The sequence below is a fragment of the Eptatretus burgeri genome, chromosome 5, assembly GCF_056783735.1.
Source record: "Eptatretus burgeri isolate ZD-2024b chromosome 5, Ebu_testis_v1, whole genome shotgun sequence".
Taxonomy (NCBI): Eukaryota; Metazoa; Chordata; class Myxini; order Myxiniformes; family Myxinidae; genus Eptatretus; species Eptatretus burgeri.
The window spans coordinates 104,189,004-104,204,737 of NC_140965.1; the positions used below are offsets into that span (position 1 = coordinate 104,189,004).

The following is a 15,734-nucleotide window of genomic DNA, read 5'->3' on the forward strand; positions in this document are numbered from 1 at the left end:
GTAAGACATTATATATTCACTGCTGTGCCTATAATCTCAATCTGGTCATGAGTGATGCTTGTTCTTTTGTGCTCCAACAAAGGACTTCTTCGGGATTGTGGAGGAATTGTGTATATTTTTCGACCAACAGTCATCCTCGTTCAAGGAAGTTTCAGGCTGCAAAACGCAAGTGTCCTAACGTCAAAGATGTTCATCTGAAAAGACTTGTCTGCTGAAGGAAACTAGAAGGTCTGCTGGAATTGATGCAATCTGTGCAATACACGCAACCTTCCCAGTGATACTCCAGGCTCTGGAAGAAATTGAAAGAAGTGAAGGGAAGCCATCCGGAAGCAGCTGAGGCTAAGGGACTGTTCAACGCCATGACCAGGATTGAGTTTGTGCTCATGCTGTTGCTGTAGGAAGATCTATTCACAGCAACGAATTCCCTCTCAAAATATCTCCAGTCAGCAGGTGTGGACATTCATCACGCTGCGTCATTGATATCGACACTTTAACAGAAGAAGACATCCACAAGAATCGAATGGACAAGTATTTCTTATGGCTCCATATTCCATCCATCGGGACCATACTCTGTGCAGAGCGTTGGTGCTGCTCAAGCAGTCTCCTTGGTTATTGCTCACAATCCTGGACAGGTCATCACTCCAACACAGGATACCAGTAAGCTGGCACTCATTTTGCCAAACTCGGAAGGATGACAGGCAGAGTCAACCCCACCTGGTATTAATTCAACAGCTGAGTGGGATTTGAACTCAGGATCCTAGGATCTTGAGCCCACCACCCTAACCATTAAGCCAACTCCAGGCATGCTGCATATTGTGATGCAAGAAGAAGCAGCAAAACACGGCATTTCCCCGACATTTAACGCCACACGACAGACGAGGCGAAAACGACTCGTAGGGGAACTGGCCGTACATCAGCCCATTGAGAACCCCGTTTCTAGATTTCAGATTGAGGTAATCTTCAACTGATATGATGCGGTGATCCAGCAAATGAATGAACGGTTTGAAGACTTTGGAAAGACAGTGGCACATTCTGCAGCCCTGATGCCATGCCACTTCAATAACAGAGGTGTAGAAGACAATCTGAGATAACTGGCAAAACACGATGAAAGCGTCATTGATGCTGACCAACTCATGGCAGAATACAAACACTCTCGAACACTGTTGCAGCAACGGAGTGATACAGTACCGATGGTATTGAAACAACAAATACACAGGGCATCTAGGAATTTATAATCAAGAATGCCATGCATATGGGGGGACTGGTAAATCCATCAAACAAAGACCATTCGGTGAGAGATGTTTGGTTCTTTAGAAGCACTGAATCTGTTAACGACTCCTCTGGCATCGTCCAAACTCTTTTAAATCTAGAGTAATGTGTCAACAATACCGGCTTCTTGTCTCGGTGGCTGGGGGTGAACTTTAGCACAATTCTTTTCATGTTGGTCAACAGGACGACTGCTGTGAAGACAGACCAAGACCCCAATTTTACTGCAGGAACGGTAAAGATTTTATCAGAAAAACCTTGGGTTCGATGCTTCGTTAGGGCCAAAGTTACCTTTTAGGGAACAAGAGAATAACTCGCCTCATGTTTATCAGGTGTGTGAGCCTCCTCTCCAAAAGGTCCACGCATCACATCGTGTGTGTGTGTGTGGGGGGGGGGGGGGGACACGACCAATTTCTTCAGCTCCAGCTGAGCGATCATTCAGCAGGGTCAAACTGATGAAGAGTCATCTTCGCTCAACAATGATTGGAGACTTTGCTCAATACATAAAAGGATCTTCAAAAAAGATCACATGACTCATCGGTGATTGACAGCTCTGCCAGAATACGCAAGAGGTGCAAAGATTTCATGTTAAGGTCAGTTCAAAGTTGAATTTGCATTTGCCTAAATAATGCCTTATAATACATCTTTACATTGTTCAGACAGAGAGAATTTAAACCGTTCCATAACGGTTTTATTTTGCTCCATTCGGGGTAGGTGGTCCATGGTTGAGAACAATAAGGGTAACATCTGGACAAAAAAATAATTTGGCAGCCCTTACTTGAGCATCAACCTTCTCCGTACCTCTCCCTAATTGCAAGCTCGATACCTTTTTAAGATACCACACGGGATCCAAAAGCTTCGACACGACCGCAATTAAAGACAGTCAGCTCGAATCCTCCCCGAGCACGGTGTGCTCTGCAATGCAGCACCCCCTGCTGATAATAGTACTCTGCCGGAAGTTTTCTTCGTCGAATATGCGATTTTAATGATTATTAATCTCAGTTAAAAACAAAAGAAAAGCTGTTCAAAAACTTCATAGACTCACATTAGATTTGGTTTTTGGACATTTATATGACGAATCGTTTGCATTAATTGGATGATTGTTTCCCATTTGTGTGAAGCTGTCGGAGTAAGTCATTGAGCTGCGAAGCTGTCGGAGTAAGTCATTGAGCTGAAGATGTGACGATTCGCGGTCCGAGCACACTTCCGAGAGGGTCTCCCACAAGCAGCTACGAGGGCGATGGCACCAAGTGGCCGGTCGTTCGTGCTGGAGTGCGACGTACCCGTGGACGGGAACCTCCGTGTAAGGAAGTACCGCTCGAACGTCTCTGGCATCTCCGTGTGCTTGGCAAACGTGGAAGGACCGCTGGTTAGCGGACATTTCTGTCTGGGTGAGATTTCTCCCTCCACGGCCTGTTGTCCGCAGTGCGGCCTAGGCTGGGACTAGATGTTGATATGAGCAAAATGTGTTTCAGTGATCTGTGTCGTCCTCTTATTACGTACGACGACGCAAATTGAGTCAACCGTTGACATCGCATCATCCACGTTCGTTGTTGCTCTTGCACACAAATAATAATAATAATATTTTGTTAAAAAAAAAAAAAACAAGAAGATGATGTGAACAATTTTGATTTCGTCAGTGACGTTTGGAAGAACTTTTTAATATGACTGGGTGAAGAACCTGAATGTTGTGAACTTTTTCTCTCTTTGCTTGACGAGCAGGGTGCCCCACCAACGTTACCAGTCGGAATTTCGGAAAAATCCAGGAATAGCCTTCTGATGGAAAATATATATAAACAGTACAAAAAACAATGTGCAATTGAAACAACAAGATGCAAGTGTTAACTTGGTGATATAAAATTGCAAAAGATGTGTTATTGTTGTGGGTTCGGTGGCGATAAACGACCACCAGGTGGAGCAGTGGAGTCGTCTCCCACCGAACACCTGGAATTTAGGTCGTCACTCCAGGATAAGTCCGAAAGGTCACGGGTCTTAGCGGACCGTGGTCGCCAATATTTTGAAGGTGTGGGGTCGGGTTAATTGCCTAATTTCGATATACCTAAGCACCCACGTCGTCCAAATAAGGGGGAAAAACCACACCCTCGACGGACCTTGGGTGGAATGGACCGTTTACCGAGCCCGATCCGGGTGTAAACCGAGCGCGGATTACCAAGATCCGTCAGTCCAAATGAACAATTTACGGCCCGAACGGCCTTACTATTTCTCAAACCCACACAGTGCTAGCCCAATGAAAGAAAACACGAACAACGAACTGGAACATTTAACATGGGGGTTTATAAAGAATAATCAGGGAGGGGAGACACAGAGCAGAGTTATCACGAATAAAGAAATGTAATGTACAATGAACAAGGCACTTAATGATTCTACTTACAGATGGGGCCCAAGGACACACACACACACACACACACACACACACACACACACACACACACACACACACACACACACACACACACACACACACACACACACAATAAACTGGACCCCGTGGGTCTTTATTCGGTAGAGCCGGGCCGGGGTACCTTCCCGCCTTGTGCGGTCACACCGACTCCGAACCACCACGGTGGGACTCGAACCCATGACCCGAACTCCATGGCCCACGTCCCCAGCAGCTCGGCCGCCACCACCACGAGAATCCACCGCAAAGGGCCGCAGACGACGACCGAGACCAAGCCAATCGCCACGATCACTGCTCTACTCTCTTGAGGTGGGAGGGGTTTCTTTCCTCGCTACTCACCTCCTGATTGGACGGTTCCATCGCGCGATTTGCTGGCTGTTCCTCATTGGACAGGCTCACGGTAGGCTGGGCAACTCACACCTTTCTGGGGCGGAGTCGGATCTGAGGCGATGGAGGCTCTGCTCACGCCTTCAGCCAAGAACACGTGGGCAATGGCGACTGGGTTGAGTGAGGGTGGTGTCGTTGTTGCTGTTGTTGTATAAAAACCTCACTAAAAAATAACTCGTAGCGCACATACTAAATTCACATTAGACAGAAGGAGGGATTCCAACTATAAACACATGCTTATCGAAATAACTAAGCTCGGGGGACTGCTGTTTGTTTGTGTGTAAATGGCTTCCGAATCCGTAACATTATTATAAGAACGTAGCTGCATATATCGATCACACAACCATCCAAAATTCAAACTCATTATTGAGGATTTTCGTGATCAGGGTTGGTGTTAGCATACGCCACATGTAATTCCAGAATTTAGTCCTAAACGTCATAAAACGTGACCCATTCTTCCTGATTCTGACGACCCATTCTGTTCTCCTACCTTTGCCAACACCGTCCCTCACAAACATCCTCAACGATGAGTTTGGACGGTTCCCAGGCCACACATCCTCCGTGGTCAGTTACATACTGGTATGCAAGAAGCCTCGCCTCCAGTGTAGAAGCATGTAACTGATTCGTGTGTTTCGTTTTTGTCATATTGACTTGAGAAAATATGCGTTCGATGCATGCCGACGAATGTGGCAAAGGACATCATGTACTTCATGAACTGTGAAATTATGTCGAATTTGTGACCGCCGAGTCCATCCTTCATTTTACTCACTGAATCCCAAAATTTCTCTGGACTATCCAGCAGTGCGGCATTTTTGTGTGCGTTTCGATAATATATTCGATAATTTCGATAATATATCGAAATTAGTGCGTATCCTTTTGTGACATCACAGTCCGACTTCTCGCCATTGATCATCAAGATCGGGAACTAAATGAGGAAAGGACTGGGCGGCCAGCACGCTAATAGAAGCGGCTCTCTTCGTGTCTCCTTCTCCCAAGGCATCTTGCGGATTTATTATTTTCAACCGTCCGAGCACACCATTTGGCTTCATGTCGAATCGATCTCTAATCTGCAAGCACAAGCACAACAAAAACGCCTTACAGTCCTCATGGAAACGTGGCTCTTCAAGGAGTTTGGCAGTGCATTTGCTGCCCAGAATTACGTCCATGAGCGGCTTGTGGATGGAAATATCACTGGGGTCGATAGCACTTACATCGGTAGATTTTATCTTCGTTTCCACTACAAAGAGACTGAGTGGCACCCTGTACCCATCTCGGATCCCATCTGATACTCGATGAATATTCAGCAATGTTGACTGAAACTGAGCATCGAGTCTGTCGATCTTTGGCAAAATGTAGTGTAGGAACAGAACCATATGCTCCGTTCCAGGCGAATTCATGATCTGAGAGATGTGACCAGCTTTGTCCTTCTCCATGCGATCGTTGACATCTCTCATTTCGGTTTGGAAAAACAACTTCAGGCACGTCCATTGTTTAGAATCCTGCCTCCGACAGTGTCCCTCGAAAGCCATCGGGTGTCACACAGTTTCAAAATTTTGTGCTTCGCTTCTTCCCCAACCGCGTCTTGTATAAGACCAAACTCGCATTGGCGTTTAGCACTGCGGCTAAAATGGGCTCCTATATCTCGTAGTCCACCCTCCAACCAAGACGGCAACAGTTTGGCGGCGTGATTGGTGCATAGGGCCATGGAATGACAGATGCATCCTTGCACGAATATATTAGGCACATCCATTTTAATTAGGGCCTGAAAACCATTGGATGACCCCATCATAGTAGTGCAGTTGTCTGCGCTGAGTCTGATAACGTTGGCGAGTGGTATATCCACATCATTTAATCGTTTTTTAGCTCGCTTGTTTGAAGAACAGAGAGCTATAGCGATACCCACGATGTGAGCTTCAGCGTGAGCGTGAAAATGTTAAAGATTTTGGTGCAAGTTATTTTTTCCTTTCTAATGTTTTTATCCACCACACTATTTTTTATACGCCCGATATATATATATATATATATATATATATATATATATATATATATATATATATATATATATATATATATATATATATATATATATATATACACACACACATATATGTACCGGTCGTCTGTCTGCCTGCCTGTCTGTCTGTCTGTCTGTCTGTCTGTCTGTCCGTCCGTTCCTGTCCGCACTCTAACTCCCAAAGTTTTCAACTTTCACATTTCATCTTTGGTACATAGGTACAGACTGTGGAGACGGTGTGTCGTGACATACGTTTGTCATCTAAAGTGGTTGCCATGGCGACCAGGATGCTGTTTTCCATCCGTTCCTGTCCGCACTATAACTCCCAAAGTTTTCGACTTTCACGTTTCATATTTGGTACATAGGTACAGACTGTTGAGGTGGTGTGTCGTGTCATACGTTCGTCATCTAAAGTGGTTGCCATGGCAAGCAGGATGCTGTTTTCCATGTAGTAGCATAATTCTGTATATACCTTCTTGTTCGGGTGTATATTGTGCTCCCTTGCGCTCTTGTTACTGATTACAATATACAAATACATACATTGCTTTAAAATTATTTGGATCAGACTTCACTGCAATGCTTTATAAAAAATATTAATTATTAGACGAGTCTTTTAAAAACGATAAATGTATAAACATGTGAGCATTGGGTGGCTTTGACACCAACTATCTGGTTCACTAACTTGCATAATCCCGCAGCTGCAGCAGTGCTATCGTCTACCTCAATCACGCCAAGTAGCGAATCCTTCACTTTTAATTTCTCTTCATCAAAATACCTGACCACGACTGCAAGGATTTGACTGACACTTTTGTTGGTGGACTCATCAAGAAGGATACTGAATTTGAGTTTCCGTAGTTTCTCAGCTAAAAATTGTCTCTCGTGGAAGGCAATACCATCCTCCATGATGTACTGGGGCTTTTGTTCTCTTCAGTTTGATATTTTTGCATGAATCGTCCTTTGGAAACAATGATGAAATCAGAGGTTTCAAATGGTCAATATGTAAAAAAGGCGTCAAATGGTCGGCGTATAAAAAAGGCGTCAAATGGTCGGCGTATAAAAAAGGCGTCAAATGGTCGGCATGTAAAAAAGGCGTCAAATGGTCGGCGTATAAAAAAGGCGTCAAATGGTCGGCATGTAAAAAAGGCGTCAAATGGTCGGCGTATAAAAAGGCGTCAAATGGTCGGCATGTAAAAAAGGCGTCAAATGGTCGGCGTGTAAAAAAAGGCGTCAAATGGTCGGCGCATAAAAAAGGCGTCAAATGGTCGGCGTATAAAAAAGGCGTCAAATGGTCGGCATGTAAAAATGGCGTCAAATGGTCGGCGTGTAAAAAAAGGCGTCAAATGGTCGGCGCATAAAAAAGTCGTCAAATGGTCGGCGTATAAAAAAGGCGTAAAATGGTCGGCATGTAATAAAGGCGTCAAATGGTCGGCGTGTAAAAAAAGGCGTCAAATGGTCCGCGCATAAAAAAGGTGTCCTATGCTCAGCCATAAATCCAGTGATTTTTTTTTTTTTACGTTGGATCCAGCAGTTCTCGCACTCAGGTTGTCCTTGTTTTTTTTCGACAAAGGCTCTGATGTTACACGCACATTTCTTTTCCAATTCTGTTTTCTTGTGTTCTTCAGTCTCAATGTGTTTCGTCAATGAGCTTTTGTTTGGATTTTTCAATTCACAATTACAAATCTTACGAGTAATACCGTTCGAGAAATCATGGATTAGCCAACTCTTGAACTCTTCCAAGTCTCGCCAGTTCCTGCTGAAAGTCTGTTCCGTATTTTTTTTTTCTGCTTTTTACCTTCTGTTGATATTACCACGTCCTCTGCAGCTCTTTTGGCCGTTCCAGATGCGGCATCTGATGAATCACTCATGATGATAATATTGAGAAATCGAATTACCACTGAATTGGTGGTGAAAAACTCATTCAGAATAGCCGCCATTTGTAACTAAGCCAGTGCGGCCAGTCCCACAATGCAGTGCGCAGTACGGCTGGGCAATATGCGCCATCTGGTGGGGGCACGGAACAAACAACTTTCCCGTCATTTCTGGCCATGAAGCCAAATTCCAATGGACTGGTGTCGGGTATACCCAGTCAGAGAGGGACAGGAACCAGCATAAGAGAGAGCAAAATCAAGTGAGTTTCGCACTACCATGATGAGGAAGAAGTCCACAAGGCACGAGATTAGGATAAAAATTTGAAAATTTGATGGAATTTATTTTTGTTTCGTGAAAAAATGAAAAATCCCAGAATTTCCCAGAAGTTGCCAATTCCTCCCGGAATTCCTCCGGAACATGCAAAATCCCGGAGACTGGTAACGTTGGTGCCCACCCTACGGGTGATCCTGTAAGCAAGTGACATGCTCTTCTGATGTACCTTTATTTGAGCGGTGTATAGGCAACTGACATCTGCTTCAATCGCTCCCCCCCAAAAAAAAAAAATTAATAAATTATAACCCAGGTTATGTGTTTGAAGTAAAAGCGTGCCTCCTGACTTTTACATTCAAAACGCCTCACTGCACTGGAAAACGCAGGGACAGGAACACTGTACCGTAATGTAAAGGGTGGGACTTGTAATACCCTCTACCACCTGGAGCAGCGCTCCACATTACACATTTACATCGAGAATTTGTGTCCCTTCCACCCCCTCTCAAACCACCGGCAAATATAAAAACACCCCCTGTGCACTATTTAGGGTCATGCTGACCCTATGTAGCAAGTCTGGATGTAATCAGCCCACAATTAGGAGGAGTAGCATGACACAAACACACCAGTTTTGTGTACTATCGTATGGATTGAGTCCCCCCCCTCCCACCACTCATATTGAGCCAGCTGGTTGGTTGAGAATTATTTCTCCATTGACCTTTGTGGGGTCGAGTTACACAGCCACTCACTCTCTCCAACCCATACTTCTTGCAGTCTCGTCCTTCATGAGTTGTGGAAAGTCTTTATCCTGAGACACACTCAAATAGGTTGTCTCACTGCTTCTGGCTTTTTCCTGTCCATAATAAAACTTCAAGATCTGCAAACTGAATGAAAAGACGACCATGTTTGATAGATTATGCAATTACTGCAGATATTTTGCCCTCTACTTGATTGTATCCGAGATAACTGGCATAAAGCTCTCCTAAGAATTTGTCGACCTGGTTCTATGTCGTGGTGACAACCTCAGGTGAACCCTAAGGGCCAGAAAGATGTCACTTGGGAGAACCTGAGTTTTTTTTCAGGGCAGCACCTTTTGGGTCACACCTTTTTTTTTTTTTAATGCCGGACTTTAATGGACTTTAAAATGGACTGCCGGACTTTAATGGACTTTTAATGCCGGACTTTAATGAAGTCCTTTAAAAAAGGACTTTAATGTCGAATCTGGTATGGATCACAAATTATAATTTTGTCCATCTGTCTCTGTCTAGGGCTGGCAGGATGGCGAAGATGTATGCACACTCGTCTCGCCTGAGTTTGAATCTCTGCCCAGCTATAAACTGCCACTCTGGTGTTTCACAGTCAGGACGAAGCATCATTGTGTGTGCTGTCCCTCGGATGGACGTTAAATTGGACGTCCTGTCTGCCCACAATAGTCGGTGGACAATAAAGATCCCACGGTGTCTTTCTCAAGTGTAGGCGAGCTATCGCCGGCACCCTGAACAAATTACGAATTCTTGCACTCTGTTGAGTATCCTGCATCGGAGGGGTGACCCGTCCAGGATTGTAACCCTAGCCAAGAAACTTCTTCAAGGGCGGCATCGAAGCTCTGCATCGATCATGGTCCATGATAATAATGATGATGATGGTGTGTGTGTGTGTGTGTGTGTGTGTGTGTGAAACGTATGCAACAAGGTGATCGACTCACAAGCACAAGCAAACCATTATCCACTTTGACTTTCACACCTGTTGAAATGTGTAATGATGTGGCACATCATCAAGTATAATGATCTACCTGGCTGTAAGTTTGTTTAATAAGTGGATTCTATGGATTCAGGAACATCAGAATGAGAGTGGCACATGCAGTTAAAAGAAGTGGTTTAGTGGACGAATATCTAAAGCCTTGCTTCATTGCCTTCACCTGTGTGTCTTCTCTTCCCATGGCTGCTCGGTGGACGTTTTGACATTCTGTGAAGAAATGCAGACTTGTCCACGAGTAATTATCTCAAATATTCACAACTTGTTTGGGAGTGCCACGACCCCCACCGCATTGTCAGAATGTAAACGATTGCTTGATTGAGATGATTGACGAGGTTCACGGTGTGCTGCAGCCACGGAAGCACATGATGACGATGGCCTACCTCACACTTTGGAGCACCTGGTGTTCATGGGTAGTGAGAAGTATCCATACAAGGTAGGAAGTCTTGCTGACATAGTGTTGCTCGTGTTTGTAAGTTGTTTTTTTTATGCTTTTTTTTTTTTTCGTTTACGAGCCTTCGTTGAAGTGTGCAAACTATGCCAAATTATCCTTCCCCCTTCCCCCTCCCCCCCCCCCTACGGAGAATCTACTCTGATATTTCCATTCTACTTCAGGGTGTCCTGGATATGCTAGCTAACCGTTGCTTGGCCCAAGGAACAAATGCATGGACAGACACCGACCACACATGTTATACCATCAGTACTGCAGGCAGCCAGGGCTTTCTCAACCTCCTGCCCATCTACTTGGATCACATACTATACCCGACACTCACGGTGAATTCCTTGAAACCTTGCTCATCATTTTACACTTTGGTGGGCTCGTGCATATTTAAGTGTGGTTTTTGTTTGTTTGTTTGTGTGTTTCTTTATTGAGTTGTCACAACAGATTTTGAACCCCTGCTATTACTTGTACAACAAAATGTATTTGCTTCCCATCTGATGATTGATATTAATTCATGTGATTGGCATTCAGAGATGCCAAATAAACTGTCAGGTTAAGATCCTCACTTGAATTTCCACCCAAAAAACTTTTTTTTTTGTAGTTCAGTCCTAAAATGTAGAAATTATTCTGGTTGCTCATCATACTGTGATATAAGTATTAATAATAACTAGCCGAAACCCTGTCACAGACGGATTCCGTTCATTCAACCACCCTCACCAGCTCACCCACACTCGAGGGACATGGACTGGACATGGCATGCTTGCCGCCGCCTACTCACCCCCACCCCTGCCCCATTCCCCCCCTCGCCTCCCACCCCACCCTTCAATTTGCTTACCGCCGCCCAAAAATATAATTACCCCGGCCCCACCCTGGCCGCTTCACTCGCCGCCCCCCCCCCGTCTCTTGATTCCCCGCCCCACTTGCCCCCGGGCCCCAGCCCTGCCTAATTCACCCCAGCCCCACCCACTCATCCCCCGCCCCATTTCCCCCGTCTCCCGCTTTCAATTTGCTTACCCCTGCCCCAAAAATTGCTTACTTTGCCCCCGTCTCTTCACTCCCTGCCCCCGTCTCTTCACTTCTCGCCCCCGTCTCAACGAAAAGTGCTTATTCTGCTTCAGAGTTGAAAGTTAACTATTGCCACTATGTGTAATGCACTCTTACAGGTACGAAGTTTCTTTCAGTCCAGGTCACAGTACCGATAAAAACGTGACGCGACCGCTAGGAGGAGCACAAAATTGGTCCTTCAGTATTAATATATAGATACCATTCCTTTCGTGCCGTAAAGGCACATCGGCCTGCCGAGGCAATTTCATTGGCAAGGAGTGCAGTCCTGGACGGGTCGCCACTCCGACGCACGTTACCCGAATGGTTATTATCCAAGTGTACACTGGTACTCATTTCGCCGACCTCAGAAGGATGACGGGCTGAGTCAACCCCACCTGGTGTTTATTCAGTTATCGACAGGGGCTCCAACTCAGGACTCTAAGGTCCCAAGCCAGCCACCTTAACCACTAAGCCAGCACCAGGCTGATATATGTATTACCCTCTTGAAAATACAATTTCGGTACACTATTCAAACCTACATTTTCTCTCTTCCTTAAAGAATGCTGCTTGTCTATCCCATTTGAAGCATTTCCTACCTCCTCTGTCATGCCATCACACAATGTCTCAACTTTCTCAGCATAATTTCCCAGCACGAAGCAAAAAGCGGGGTTAAGCATTTGGTTCACTTTGTCTGTCCGCAATTATCAGTTTATGATGAAGGAACGAGTTAATCTAAATTGAATGTTATATTTTGAACTCTAACTGGAATACAAACCTGCAGTTTCACAGTACTTTGGCTCTGAATTTGGCAAAATGCACAGAACCTCATCCCGATCAAGCATGCGCAGAGGAGTGAGAATTTATTTTACTCCATCTGCCTGTCTGACAGTCAAACCAAATTGAAAATCATTCCAAACAGGAACCTTACTTTTTTTAAGGACGTCACAAAGGAAACAAACAACAGGCATGAATAGCTACTGTAATCTGTTAAATATGATGGTGTAAAAGATACGGCATCAACGGTGGTAAAATTCCATGACAAAAATTATACAGCCTTAAAAATATTAATTTTATTTCAATTGAGTTGCATACTTGAACATAAGAACACAAATCGCCTTCTTGGCACTTTCAAAATCCTTCAGTTTAGCAGTACTTGGATAGAATATTACGGCATTTACACTATCTTGACCAATCCAATTTGCCACTCGCAAACCCTCCCAATGTCCTTGTTTCTCAAGACTGCATGGGGTAAGATGTTCTATTAACTCTTAAGTTAACAATGGTAACATCAAGCTTCTATACACTTATGACTGACAATTTTTCCGTCATATACCAGATAATTTGCGACTCCAAACTGTGAGAGTGAAAGTGCCTGAACCATGTCTCATGCAGCCCTTGCTGCACAGTACCCGGAACGATAAGTGCCGCCTGCCACACGGAACATTATATACTTCTTTACTAAGAACAATCTGGAGTAATCATTGGATGTGATGACTCCAGCGGGGTGGAAATTATTGCTCCCGGCACCATGCAGCAAGTGATGGATGGGACTCAGCTCCAGCGCTTTCACCACTCACAGTTTGGAGTCGCACATTATCTGGTATATAACCAAAAGCAGCTCCCTGAAGAGCTATCTTCCATACACTGATGACTTAAAAACCCTTCAGTTATATACCAGATAATGTGTGACTCCAAAAGCTCCAACACTTGCTTTGTTACCCTGATGATGCCCAAACAAGCGTGAAACTGGTGGGTCACTGCATTTTCGATGCACTTGTGACAGTATCTGAAATTATATCTTTGTAATTAGCACTGCGAGATAGCTCTTCCAGAAGCTGCAGCCAGAATGTACGTTGTGGCGTTGAAGTCTCGGAGTTCCTCTCAGGTGTGAGAATGACTTTAAGTATCATATACTGTGTATATATATATATATATATATATATATATATATATATATATATATATATATATATATATATATATATATATACACATATACATATATACACATATACATATATATATATATATATATATATATGATTACACTTTCCTGTGAAATGAGATATATGAGCCTGGTGTTGGCTTAGTGGTTCGGGTGGCGGCTTGGGATCCCAGGATCCTGAGTTCAAGCCCCGCTGGCAGCTGAATTAACACCAGGGGGTTGACTCAGCCTGTCATCCATCTGAGGTCGGCGAAGTGAGTACCAGTGTACTGGTCCCGGTGTATGCCCCGGTTAGAATAGGTGTACCATATCCCTGTGTGTCGTAAGAGGCGACCAGGGTTGGCGCCAGGAAGGGCATCCGGCCATAAAAAAAACATTGCCTCAAGAAAAAGCCTAAACCCTGCAAAGCAGGGAAAAATGGCTGTAAAAATGGTCATATATATATATATATATATATATATATATATATATATATATATATATATATATATATATATATATATATATATATATATATATATATATATATATATATATATATATATATATATATATATAGTGTTGACACCTCCCACACTCCTTCAGCTGAAGAAGCTGCATAAAGCAATCCAAGAAAGCCTACACAAAGTAATCGCTATGCTGTTTCCCAGAGTTCCTCCACAGCTGTAAAGACGTTCACACCTGGTACACACATGAGAATCACAATGATACAAACACATTCAGCTACCCGACTGGTTTCATTGCTTATTGGCGAATCTTCAGCGACAGCGCAGACAGTAATGCATACCAATGAGGTTCCCAAGCATGTACCACGTGCAAACGTCAAAAGCAGTCAATATGTAAATATTTGTCACATCATGTCTTTATAGCTGTGGAAGAACTCTGGGAAGGGTTTGAAACAGCAAAGCGCTTACCTTGTGTTGGCCTTCTTTGGTTGCTTTATGCAGCTTCTTCAGCCAGAGGAGTGTGGGAGGGGTCAATTGTTTATATAATCCTTGCCACCTGGGTTTAGTTGATTAGGTGAGAGCTGATTGGCTTTTCCCTCCATAGATGAGAGATGTGGGTGGTCTTTATTTATCTATATGTTGACTGCTTTTGATGACTGCACATGGTACACACTTGGGAGCCTCAATGGTATGCATTGTTGTCTGCGCTATCGCTGATGATTTGCCAATAAGCGATGAAACCGGTCCGGTAGCTGAAGGGGTGTATAGCATTGGGATTCTCATGTGTGTACCATGTGTGAATGTCTTTATAGTTGTTGAGGAACTCTGGGAAGGGTTTGAAACAGCAAAGTGCTTTCCTTGTGAGGCCTTCTTGGGTTGCTTTCTGCAGCTTCTTCGGCTCGAGGAGTGTGAGAGCGGTCAACTGTTTGTATAATCCGAGCCACCTGGGTTTAGTTGATTAGATGAGAGCCGATTGGCTATTCCCTCCATTCACAGGTGAGAGATGTTGGTGGGTTTTTTCTTTATGATTATATATATATATATATATATATATATATATATATATATATATATATATATATATATATATATATATATATATATATATATTGTTATGGAAATGGCCCTTACGGGAATAATAAATATCGAATTGGCTCAGTTCCCCCATTAAATTCATGTATAGATAGGTTGTGTGGTATAAGGGACGATATGTATGTGTCGGGAGGTGTAACAGACTGTTTTTGTGTTCGTGCTATGGTGGTGAAACGAGAGATCGCTATTATTCCTTCCTCAATCTGGAATAGGCCCCTCCCGGTTGGCTGAGAGGAGTGGCCTAGAGCGAGGGGTGTGGCCTGGACAGGAAGTGACGTGAAGGGGAGGAGCCTTTGGTCAGGGAGTCGCCAAGACAGACGTGTGTCGAAGGAGCTCGCGTGTCGAGGCGAGAGAGAAAAGAAAAAGGAAGTGGTGAATCGGCCGGCAGAGAAAGCGGAACCTGCACATCGATTCACCTCACGACTTGAAGGAGAAAAGAGAAGGGGACGAAAGGAGTGCTGTGTGTGAGGAACGGCCGGGTTCTCGAGGCGTCCTCAGAGTCGCTTCAACGCGAGCGAGCGAACGAAGGAGGCACCACGTTGGGTCTGCCGGGAGAGACGCTGAACCGACCTGCACGTCGGTGATTCGACCGAGAGAGGAACTGAGAGGACGAAGCGGGAGTCGGGCTTCGAGGCGGGAAGGCTGGAGAGGATACGCCGGAGCGTCTGACGCTCCTTGCTCACCTCACGGCTCGACACGTTGTGATCCGCCTGCGGAACTCAGACCTCGACCTGGGACCTTTTATGGAGAACAGGCCAGGCCGGGATTCGTGTGCTGAACCCTGGAGA

At 44.5% G+C, this 15,734-nt stretch overlaps 1 protein-coding gene across 2 annotated transcripts in view; it reads left to right on the forward strand.

Moving 5' to 3' along the window:
- Positions 1–2,341: 2,341 nt before the first annotated feature.
- Positions 2,342–15,734, forward strand: part of LOC147027101 (uncharacterized protein C05D11.1-like) — a 141,001-nt gene continuing 127,608 nt past the window's right edge. Inside the window, exons 1-3 of one of the 2 annotated variants that reach the window (XM_085883269.1) lie at positions 2,342–2,657; positions 10,331–10,413; positions 10,593–10,751. In XM_085883269.1, the coding sequence (XP_085739395.1) occupies positions 2,507–2,657; positions 10,331–10,413; positions 10,593–10,751 (393 nt within the window). In that variant the 5' untranslated portion in view covers positions 2,342–2,506. The remainder of the gene's footprint in view (positions 2,658–10,330; positions 10,414–10,592; positions 10,752–15,734) is intronic. The other variant, XM_085883268.1, reaches the window with a different exon arrangement.